General features: G+C 44.4%; 2 protein-coding genes across 4 annotated transcripts; one reads left to right on the forward strand and one right to left on the reverse strand.

Moving 5' to 3' along the window:
- Nucleotides 1–318: 318 nt before the first annotated feature.
- Nucleotides 319–6,664, reverse strand: LOC116933690 (WD repeat-containing protein 44). Of its 2 annotated transcripts, XM_045175790.1 has the most exons (14): nt 6,480–6,664; nt 6,130–6,328; nt 5,895–6,058; nt 5,239–5,833; nt 4,833–5,176; nt 4,645–4,764; nt 4,422–4,572; nt 3,947–4,342; nt 3,757–3,879; nt 3,546–3,677; nt 3,314–3,475; nt 3,130–3,245; nt 900–1,027; nt 319–816 (listed from the first exon to the last, which is right to left on the reverse strand). In XM_045175790.1, exons 1-14 carry the CDS (start codon nt 6,545–6,547, stop codon nt 506–508), a joined length of 3,009 nt encoding a protein of 1,002 aa, XP_045031725.1. In that variant the 5' UTR covers nt 6,548–6,664; the 3' UTR covers nt 319–505. The 2 variants fall into 2 exon arrangements, with proteins under 2 accessions (XP_045031725.1, XP_045031726.1); XM_045175791.1 differs by lacking the exon at nt 6,480–6,664 and having other exon boundaries at nt 5,980–6,058; nt 6,130–6,191.
- On the forward strand, nt 1,720–3,134 carry LOC123474008 (LARGE xylosyl- and glucuronyltransferase 1-like). Of its 2 annotated transcripts, XM_045175793.1 has the most exons (3): nt 1,722–2,032; nt 2,095–2,231; nt 2,298–3,134. In XM_045175793.1, the coding sequence occupies exons 1-3, from the start codon at nt 1,871–1,873 to the stop codon at nt 3,067–3,069; spliced, it is 1,071 nt and encodes a 356-aa protein (XP_045031728.1). In that variant the 5' UTR covers nt 1,722–1,870; the 3' UTR covers nt 3,070–3,134. The 2 variants fall into 2 exon arrangements, with proteins under 2 accessions (XP_045031727.1, XP_045031728.1); XM_045175792.1 differs by having other exon boundaries at nt 1,720–2,032; nt 2,095–3,134.
- Nucleotides 6,665–10,955: the final 4,291 nt, after the last annotated feature.

The following is a 10,955-nucleotide window of genomic DNA, read 5'->3' on the forward strand; positions in this document are numbered from 1 at the left end:
CGGGGCCCTAGATTTGTTCTCCATAGAAATTCTAAACCTATTGCAGGTCAAGACAGCTGGTAGCTAGGAGATTCCCTTTTTCCTTGTCGGCAAAACCTTGCGATTGCAGCTGGCTCTATTGTATGAGCCCCCATATAATGTTTTGTGTTACCTTTAGAGAATCATAAAAGTACAGTACTAGCGAACGACTATTTCTTGTGCCACCTCGGTTGTCTTCACAAGCCAAAGAAAAAAAAAATAATATTAATAATAAAGATCGATTGGTATACCATCTAGCGGACGAAATTAAACTGACAGACTTATGATTTATGAAACCTGTTTTTGACATCAATAATATATTGTGGAGGCGTTCCATTATTCATCGCCATAAATCATTGCGCATGCTAAATTATAGAATTTCTTTGGGTTGCGTAATTATACATAATCTCCAATTGAACTTCGAACAATAATTCTTGTCGTGTCGACTGAGAAGCGACTATAAACGTCGACTGTAACTTCCGCGTCTTTAGGACATAGCGGAAACTGGCAAAGAACTGTGCTTCGGTTTAACGCGGTTGACAAACACCTTGATGCAACCATTGAAATCGGCGCTGACCAGGACGTAACCGTTGCCCGAAGAGGCACCTCCTTCAACATTCGGTTTTTGCCTCGTTCCATCAGCTGGTCCGGATGCCGCCAAACGCTTGCCTGCTGAAGCATCTGTTGACAGTGAGGATGCCTTTTCTTCTTCTTTTTCACGTCGGTGCCGTTCCATTTGCTCAATCAACGAATGGGAATCGGGTGCAAAGACAGCCGATGTCACTACTGCATTGTGCGCTGCAAAAAAAAAGTTTTCAAAATGATGAATTGGTAGAAGGGATGGACACTTTAGCAAACTTTAAAATCGCAATCCAGCATACCTTTAATGGCCTCCCAATAATCGTTGCGATCACGGCGGGCCGAAGAGAATTTTGCATAATCGTGATGTGTCTTCCACATGTAAATGTACTGATTCTCTGAGCCGCTAATTATGTATTTACCATCATGACTGCAAAAAATTTCGATAAAATCCGTTATATACCACTACATAAACCATAAACACGTCGAAGGCATCCTCAAAGGACGGAAAAAAATCCAGCTATAGAGCTAAAACGGTACAACATGACGGACGCTGCGTCTACCTTACTGCTATTACCTAGGAGGCAGCTTAAGAGTGAGTTTACGTGTCGCCTCACTAGACTAATGCGAAACTGAAATACTACAGAACTAATATTTTATATAGTTCTAAAAAAAACCCTGTTACTTGCACAAGACGGGAACGATAAGAAGGGTACGAACTCATTTTTTTTTAAATGAATTATTGGAAGATTAGTTGTGTCAGAGCTTTGGCAGCTGCGAAAAAAAAATTTAATTGAAATTTTAAGCAGGACAAAAAGATTGTGCACTTTTTTTTTCGAATATCAATCAAAATTAAACGAGAAGAAGCGACAGCTGTTTGTTGTCAGCGGGTAACCAAGAGAAAGGGAGGATCCACAAATAGCGGTAAAAGAAAAGAAAAAAAAAAGAGAAAATCTGTTTTTTTTTTGTTGTTCCCTATAAATTACACATATTTTTTCCCCCCTGGTATATGGTTACGCGGATGTGCCGGTTCAAAAGTTGCTTACAAAAAAAGGAATAACGGTATTGTCTTTGCTATTAACTCGTTGTTTCCGAATAAGTCCGAAAAAAGTAACTAGTTCGCATTTGACTACTGCAAACACTAGACGTCTGAAATGGCGAAAGAATTCTGAAATTTCCTTGCATGATCACATCGTTATTGCATCAAAGTTTATCCAGATTCTACCAACAACATTGTGTTGCTATTTAATATCCGGTTTAAGAGAAGGCTAAAATGGTGCCAAGTTTCAATCGAATACTTTCATTTTTGGTTTCTCGTTTGTTGTTCATTTTTTTCTTACGAAAATGGAAACGGTACACTTCTGCATTTTTTATGGCTTGCGTAATCTTTATCGTGTACATCCATTCAGAAAGAACCAGTCTAGTCAACTTTGACGTAATTACAATTTCTCATCTCAATGTCTGGAAATGTCTAATTCAGTATTCTAAATGCGGCAGATTGAAGATGATCTCATCTACCAGCAGATCTTCAAAGAAAAACGAGTGAGTGCGTTGGCTTCGTTGAAGGCCGGGATCACTGTCCACGTCAGTATGTTACTCCTGTTCATCAGCAATGACCCTCATGCCTCAGCCAAGTATGTATTCATACTGTTTGGAATTCAAAGCGATTTTTTTATTTTCATGACTTTGTATATCACCAGTGCTAAGGACACGATCATGTGGATTTTAGTGCACAGCACCGCACCCATCCATTTCCACATTTTAAGCGACAGCAACAGCGTCGCTGTGATCGACACTATCATGACGCGGGTTGAACGCCGAGCCGACTGTCGCTTTGTTTACACCACTGAGTTAATTGACCACATCTACGATCAGCTGCTGGATCATTTAAAAACGAATGTACCGAATCTCAAGATCGACGCAGTAAAAGACCACGTGGCAACTCAGATGTTGCCGCTTGTTTTGCCATGGCACTACTACAACCAGGATCGCATGATATTCGTCAGCAACAACATCAAATTCAGGGCCGATATCGTCGAATTGTACGAGCATTTCGACCGTTTCAAGCCACAACAAGGGATTGGATTGACGTTGTTACAAGACGCTAAATTCGCAGCGGCTTTTTCAGTTCATCGTTACTTGCAACCACATTCTAATTTGGGTCTCTCACCTCCTCATGGCTGGCCGGGATTCAACACTGAGTTAATGCTTCTCAATTTGAAAGAGATGCGTCAATCGCATCTTTTTAAACGCTATCTAGATTTGGAAAACCAGTTTCCTATACTGACGAAATACGATTTTAAAAGCCGCAACGTATTACCCCAAATGGACGAATGGTTAACATTGGTCGGTGTCGAAAAACCAGAATTTTTCTTCACCCTGCCATGCCAATGGAACGTTCAACAGATTATGGATTCTGACGCTTTCGAATATTGCCGTAGCGACATCAAAGCCATGGCGTTTAACAGTTGAGAAACGAAAACGATTTTTTTCCTCACCGAAACGCAAATAAATCAAGAGAAATTGACTTACCTAAAGCAGGCACGAATCTGACTTGAATTATTCACGTATCCTTTGTATTTGCACGAGAGGTTCAGATCGCGGAGGTCGTAGAGTCGGATTCGGCTATCGTTAGATGTCACTAGAATCTGCATGAAGGCACAAACGAAAATGTCACAATAAGAGACCAACAACCAACAAGAAAGCTAAAATTTACCTTATCTTCGTTCGGGAGAGATTCAATGCCAGTAATCTTACGCCCTTTGGAATTGCGTCCGCGGGTCGACCTGACGTGGATTTGCGTGTAATATTTCAGATGTTCTGTGGTATAGAAAACACAGCGACCATCGTATGAACCAACAACGGCAAATTTTCCGTTCTGTTAAACACGGTTGTTACAATAAATAAAAGTCAGTCAATCACGGCAGTAGAAAACAAATAATAATAACCTGGCAGAAATTGGCGGCCGTTATTAACTTGTGCTGTCCATCTAGCTCGTTCCAGAGGGCTACTTTCTTGTCAGGTATATTCCACAAACGAAGTTTGCCATCAAGCGACCCACTGAGAAAATACCGGTCATCCTAAAATTGGAAGGATCAAGAATTGCACTTGTTCCCATGTACTTATTTAATTGCTTTTCATAGAGCGTAGAATACGTACTCTAGGATGAAACGCGATGGCCGTCACGAAGTCAATATGTTGGAAGCAGCACAGGCATTCTTTACGAGATATGTGCCACAGTCGGACTGTCTTATCCATCGAAGACGACAAGATAAAATAATTCTGAAGGACATGGAAGAATTCATTAGTGAAATTGAAATGTCGGTAGTTTTCTGATCGCTTGGCATACCTTGGACCAGGAAACATCGAGAAGATCAGACGTGTGCGCAACATACGTGCAAAACGGTCGCTCAACAAAGGGTGAACGAGCATCTGACTCTTTTTCAGCCACCATGGCTGCAACGGGATCTTCGATCGAATGCTGCGACACTAGAGACTCTTGCGAAGGAGTCGGGGACGATTTACTGTCGGCGTTGCAGCGAGATCGCATGTCCTGAAAATGGTTAAAGGCCGTCTTCAGCACCCAGATACGTAGGATACGGTCTTGGCCGGCTGTAGCCAAAAGACGTCCACAAGGCGAAAATTTCATGCACCAGATGGGACCGAGATGTTCTCCATGCATTTCTTGGACGCACTGAAGTGTATCGAACTCGTAAGGTCCTTTGTGACTAGACGACGCTTTCATCTACGAAAAACCAAACGACAATAAAAAGAATTATATTTCGAGTTTGCTTTGAATGACGAAGAGCAACAAGTAAAGTTACCTTGACGTGTTGTTCTCCACCAGTTAACTCGTCGGGGATATCGATCATTTCCTCTTTTTGGCGCCCTGGTAACGACACTTCTTGAGCTATCATCCTTGCTTTTCCCACGGTACGACGAACTTTAGATCCCAAAAATTTCTTAAGTTGCGATCTAGGCAAAAAGTGGGAACAATTATTTTCAGGAAGAAAAAACAAGCAAAGAAAAAGACAAAAAAATAATTACGTCTTTTTGCGAAGAGATACTGAATCACCATCGGAGACATTGTCTGATTGAATGTTGTACGTTTTCTTCGAGTCTACGCTTTCGTTGTCGGATTCTTTATCCTTTTCAAGGCTCGAATTACTTCAAACAAGAAGATAAAATACTTAGATGGGTTATTTTCAGGTGGACATCTATCAAAATAAACTTACCTTATGTATTCAGAGGTTAGCCTCATGATATGTAATGAAAGAGGATTCAGGCACTGGGGCAATTTGTCTTCAGCAATGCTAAGAGGAATCTGCTCTCCAGTATCGAGATTCAACACCGTCACTTGTTCAAGGATTTCCATGTCACTCAATGGCTTACCCGAATCAGTTCGAGTCCGAACAAACATGTTGAGCGTTTGAATCCCACTTGCTTCTTCCTCGCAATTGGGATCACAGCTCACTTTGTCAATTTTTACATCCCCATCTCCTGTCAAACTTCGTTCGGGGGTCCTGCTCGCCGTGTCCGTTAAGGAGTTTCTTCTTTCACCTCTGGTACACTCTTCGTCCTAGGAGGAAGAAAATATTGTACAACACCTGATGATGAGATCAACTTTGACAAAGATCCCACCTGAGGTTTTATGACGTAACTCCCTTTAGTAGCCGACATCAAATCAAGCGAAAATTCCAGTTCTTTGGTAAAGGAGTGAAGTGGGGTCTTTTTGCTTGGCTCCAATACAATAGTAGGTGGCACAGAAGAAGTCAGTAGCGGGTCTGACGTAGAAACGGGTATAGCAACCGGAATTTTTGGTGTTGCTGATGGAATCGGTTCTTGAAGAGTCGGAGGGGTCAAAGAAATGACAGCAGGAGGAGTGGGTGCTTGGGTTTTATTTCGCCTTCGTCGTGGTGGAGCAACTGGTTCGAAGTGTGGCCGTGTTGTCTCATCTACTGGATTAGCCAATACCGTGAAAAGTGGCACGTCCGTTTGAATAGACGCTTTGGCACTGGCAACAACGTCTGGTTCATGGCAGTTCACAACAACAGGCAATGAAGTCTTCGGGGTTTCCACCGTCGAAGATGGAGTCTTCACTTCAGGAGTGGTGGCACGGCTCATGTTTTCTCTGCTACCTGATCTGGACACGAGCTTGATCTCTCCACCTAAAACACGACCGACTCGCCCGAGGGACACTGTGCTCTGCATGCTCATGGTCTCATGATCAATGAACCTGAATCCAGATAAGGATTATGTTCCAATGATACTTGATGCATTGTATTGTGGCCACTTACTTGAATGGGTGTGACGGTTTACTAACTGCATAGAGCCCTTCCACTGACGATGGATGGCTACCTGGCGGGGAAGTATTAGCATTACCTTCATCTTCATCTGTTAACATCCGTTTACGTAATTCTTCTAGTTTTTTCCTTCGTTTCTCAATAGCCCCAGACACAGACTAGTTACAATGATGTTTTAAAAATTAGATTGTTACAACCTTTGAAGCAGCAATAACAATAAACTACTTACTGGGGAATCTAATCCTTCTAGTGCTGCTGGTCTTTGAATTGGTTTTGTTTGTTGGACAGTTTCTGTTTCTTTTTCTGTGGGAAAATCTAATGTTGGGTAAACTTGTTGCACAGAATTAAGGCTGGAAGGATGAACATCTTCAGTGTGGCTCCCACTTGTCACATTTGGAAAGAATAAGGTAGTCACTTCCATAGCTGACCTGAGACAACATGAGTTTTTCTTTCTATTATTTAGTTACACATTTTTCTTTAAGATTTATCTTTAGATTTAAAACATATTTAGGTTGCAAGCAGTTCATTTTCTAGTTTTCGGCTGTTGTTAGCTACAGTATATATAAAAAACAATGGTACTTGTCCCCAGCAACGATTGTGACGTCCTGTTCATCCAGGTCATAAAACTCTTCTGAATCACTTGACATTCTAATAAACGTGATTCAACTTTTTAAAAAACAATTAGCATTTGAGTCACTAACGCCCTTATTATTATGTTGTTCTTCCAGACATCTTCGGTAAAAATCTAACTCAATACTCGCGGTTGTTATCACCTTTTATAACAGATGGCGTTCTTGGACTTGGATCTCGAAAGATCAACCTATTTCAACATGGTCTCCGCGCGCCAGAGAGATATTCTCAAATCGTTAATTATTAACTTTTTGTGCATTTTACCACTTGATCGTAATTTTTTTACAATTACATTGTAAATAAACGTTTTTATAATGAGATTATGATAAGCAATAATTATTCCAAGAAAAGCATAACATCTTAAGCCATTCATGAAAGCGCTACATCGCTTCTCTCTAAGAACAAATCGTATGAAACCCATGTCCGATTCGACATTGTAATTTTCAAGAAAATTAAGACAAACTAAATTTTTGCATGTTTTTTTTTCACTTGAAATATGTGTGAAACATGTGTCACGAATCGACGTGCAACAAGAAGCTAAAGTTAACTAAAGGTAACTTTTGCAAAATAGCATTTTTGAGAAAAAAGTGTTTTGCTATCGAATTATCAGCACTTGCAATGCTATAAGAAGACGTCAAAATTCAGCCAGGAATACATTCGTTAACCATCACCAAATAGAAATTTCCAAAATGGAAGACATCTTAGGATTGACCATGGTAAGCTTCTTAATTTGGATATGTTATTTACACTGGAACGCGCGTTATGATGGACAGTTCATCCTACTACAGTGAGCCTATTGTACCTCATCAGAATAAAAAACTCACTGGCCCGAAAACACAGGAAAAACGTTGTGAAAACGGATCCACAATTTATGTTGGAAACCCAGAAAACAAAGGAGGAAATTCAGCTTTCTTGTTTAAGAAACCTTCACCATCACCAGACAATGAACTAATAATACCAGATGTTTTGGATATCGAAAGTGAGGAAAAGGTAGTTTTAACACCTCATCCTTTCCTTAATTCATTCGACGATCCAAAAATTGAAGATGATTTTTTTGAATCCCAGTCAACTTGCTCACATGATCCATATCCACCGGATTTTCCGGTAGTTGTCCATATTGTAACAGTATGTTGTATTGACGGTTCACAAGACTAAGACTGCCCCCTGATACACGACCACGGGGGACTATATATGGGGGGAAAACACTGACGTCACACGTCCGGTAGCATTGCATACCGGATCACATAACGTGGTCATTGACCACGTGACATCCCCCCCTCTAGCTGCATTCGTCCCCGAATGCATTACTAAAAAAACAAACATTACAAAAAAAGATATACCGAAAGAAAAACGGGAACATTGGTACATGATATAGGCCACATGACACCCCCCCAAAAAAACAAAAACATCATCCTTTTTTTTCCGGCGGTACTCCCCCTCCGCACACGTCGCTTCTTAGCTTCTTCTTCTACGAACTCCTCCACTATCCGTAGGCGTTCCCGAAGGTCAGCCCTATTAACGTCTCCTTTTCTCCCGCGGCACCACTGGATGCTGAACACAGCCACACTGGCCATAAACAACGCTGCTCCCACACCCCATAGCTCGAATGGGTATGTATGATGTTCCACCGCTCGTTTTTCCCTCTCCGAGTCGTCTATTGAGTCGTCTACCGACCGCAGTTGAGTAGGTGGGAAAAGTTCCCCCATCCGCGGTCCTAGTAGTCCTAGCAGAAGGAGAAGAGCCCCCACTGCCACCTGCGGCATTTGTCCGTATCGTACCGGTGGCATCCGGACTCGTGTTGATCGACGCACCTGATCGTCCACACTTTCATTTCGAGCTTCTTGCACCTCCTCGTCCAGGGGTATAGTCTCTCTAGTTTCAGCCTCTCGGTCACGGATGTCCTTTCCCCTGGCCTCTATTGTCTGCCCTGCTGCCGTACTCAGTCCTAGTTGGTCTCCGGGCCACGAAAAATAGTCGCCATATTCCACTAACACTTCTCGGATCTTTTCTCTGTCTGTCGGCATTAATCCTTCTCCAATCCTGCTGTCAAATTTGTGCTCCCGACGCGCTTTCTTCTCTGCCTCTGCTGTCGCGACGGCTACTGGCGTGTCTCCCTCCTTGATTTCGGTCACTGGCTCGATTATTCCTAACACCGTCCCCTCTTCGATCCATTGTTTGTGGTCCGATAAGTGGGTTATCGCCATCTGTCCGATTGTTCCCACGCCGCTAACTAGGACCTTACCCGTCGACACCCTTTTCGTCGTCTGCAATGCTTGGGATGGTTCCATCAGGGCACCTTCGCCAAACCCATTCAAATCTAGTGGTTGAGTTGCGACCACTTTCCTCGATCGGGGTGGGACCTCGCATCCATTCTGGACTACTAGTTTCGGTGCTTCCTCCGTCATCTCTTCCACCGGTGCTCCCATGGCAGTGTCTCCAATGAAGATCTCCGGTAGCGCCCCAATCTTCATCCGCGTTCCAAGTTTTTCCAACATGTCTTTCCCCAGAAGTAAGTCGATGTCGCCGTCCAGAACCAAAGCCTCCCCCTTGACGGTCATCCTCCCATCTGATATTGACAGCATTGCGTCTCCTCCCGGTTGAATCTCCTTGCCGTCAACTGATACTAGACGATTTGCGCGCCATGGTGTCACTGTTATCCCTAGTTCTCTTACTAATTTGGGCGAACACACGGACACTCCCGCCCCTGTATCTATCACGGCAGCCACCCGTTTTCCCCAGCACCACACATCCAGTACTACCATCCTCTGGATGTCGATTTTCAGAATTGGCCATGCTAGCACCTCCGGGTCTACATGCTGTGTCCCTACTAGACCAATTACTTGCCTACCCTTTCCAGCGAATCGCACCTGCCGTTGCTGTTGTGGTGCCCCTCCTTCTCGCTGGGAGCTCGGGCAGTCACGACGTATGTGTCCTATCCCTTCACAACCGTAGCATACGACCTGTCCGTCCGGTGTCCGACCCCTCAGGCCTCCCTGACCGTTTGTTCTTGTTGGACACTCTCTCGCGATGTGTCCCTCCGTCTTACATCTGCTGCAGATAGGTTCCCCATCCGAAGTCCATTTCAGTATCGATGGGTTATCCGACCGATACTGTTGACTCTTCGCTCTTTCTCCTTGCTGTGCGGCTGCCCCTGATGCGTTCCTTAATGCAACGGCTCCCATCAGTCCCTCTAGCAATTTTTCTATTCGATCCATTCTCTCACTTCCCGCCGTTGGTGTTTGTTTTCCGACCACGCCCATCGCCCATTCCTCGTGTCTTGCTCGGGAAGTCATTTCCTGATACCGCTTAATTTCTTGAAGGAATTCGTCACATGAGTTGGGTTTCAAACTCCAGAGTTTCTCTAGTAAACTTGGCTTGAGTCCTCTCCATAGGTGTGCCAATCTCGTACCTTCGGACATATTCGGGTCTACTCTGCGGCATAAATCCAGGATGTCGTAAAAATACTCGATCGTGGATTCCTCGATTCCTTGTTTGCGTTCTCTCAGTTTCGCTTCATTGAATCGATTCTGATTGACTGGCTTGAATTGCTCCAACAGCTGTGTTTTTACTCCGGGTACAATTGGCGGTCCTGCAACATCCTCCCATTCGGCTGCTAGTTGTCCCGCGGCCTCTTTGTAAGAGTACCACTTCTGCGCTGCCCCGGACAGCGACAGCTCCACGTGGTCGCGAAGTTCTTCATCTCTCCATCGATTATATCTTCCGATTCTTTCGTATCGATGCATCCACTGCACGACGTCTTCCCCGTCCTTCCCCCCGAAGGTGGGTGGGGATTGGAATTTTATCTGTGCGGCCATCGCGTGCCTTGCGCCCACTTGCTGTTGAGCTTCTCTGAATCCCCGGATATAGCTACTGATATTCGATGATCTTCTCAAATCCGTGAAATCCCACTCTGGCTGCTCTTTTCCGTGTTCTCCCGATACTTCTTCCTCTTCGGCGTCCTCCCACCGCTCAGTTTCCTCCTCACTGAATGTGAGATGATACTCCTGCCGAACGGATGCCGGTCGCTGCTCCTGTTGGGGTTCGTTAGCCCCGTCCTCTATTTCTCCTCGCTCTTCCGTTCCGCTCTCCCTCAACGGTCGACTGCGCGTCCTCGCCCTCCCCTGGGATGCACTCCCGATCTCGGGTATCCCCCAACTACCCAGTGCCACGAACCGTCCCCGAGCGTCTCGGATTCTTTCCCCGCTCCTTACGTCCTCCTCTCCTATCATCTACTTCCCGCAATCCTCGCACCGCCTGTTTCTTGCCGAACTCTTCGGCTCCCGGTTCACTTCTCCGCTTCTTGCCAACAACTTTGGCTTACGGTTCACTTCTCCGATTCTTGCCGAACACTTCGGCTCACAGTCACTTCTCCGCTTCTTGCCGAACTCTTCGGCTCACGGTTCACTGCCCCGATTCTTGCCGACC

Source organism: Daphnia magna, linkage group LG7 (genome assembly GCF_020631705.1).
Source record: "Daphnia magna isolate NIES linkage group LG7, ASM2063170v1.1, whole genome shotgun sequence".
Lineage (NCBI taxonomy): Eukaryota > Metazoa > Arthropoda > Branchiopoda > Diplostraca > Daphniidae > Daphnia > Daphnia magna.

Coding starts and splice junctions, on each gene's coding strand:
- LOC123474008 (XM_045175792.1), top strand. CDS start 1,871: ATGGTGCCAAGTTTCAATCGAATACTTTCATTTTTGGTTTCTCGTTTG. Junction 2,033..2,094: donor CCAGTCTAGTCAACTTTGAC/GTAATTACAATT, acceptor TAAATGCGGCAG/ATTGAAGATGATCTCATCTA.
- LOC116933690 (XM_045175790.1), bottom strand. CDS start 6,547: ATGTCAAGTGATTCAGAAGAGTTTTATGACCTGGATGAACAGGACGTC. Junction 3,476..3,545: donor CGGCCGCCAATTTCTGCCAG/GTTATTATTATT, acceptor CGTGTTTAACAG/AACGGAAAATTTGCCGTTGT. Junction 3,246..3,313: donor CTCTCCCGAACGAAGATAAG/GTAAATTTTAGC, acceptor GCCTTCATGCAG/ATTCTAGTGACATCTAACGA.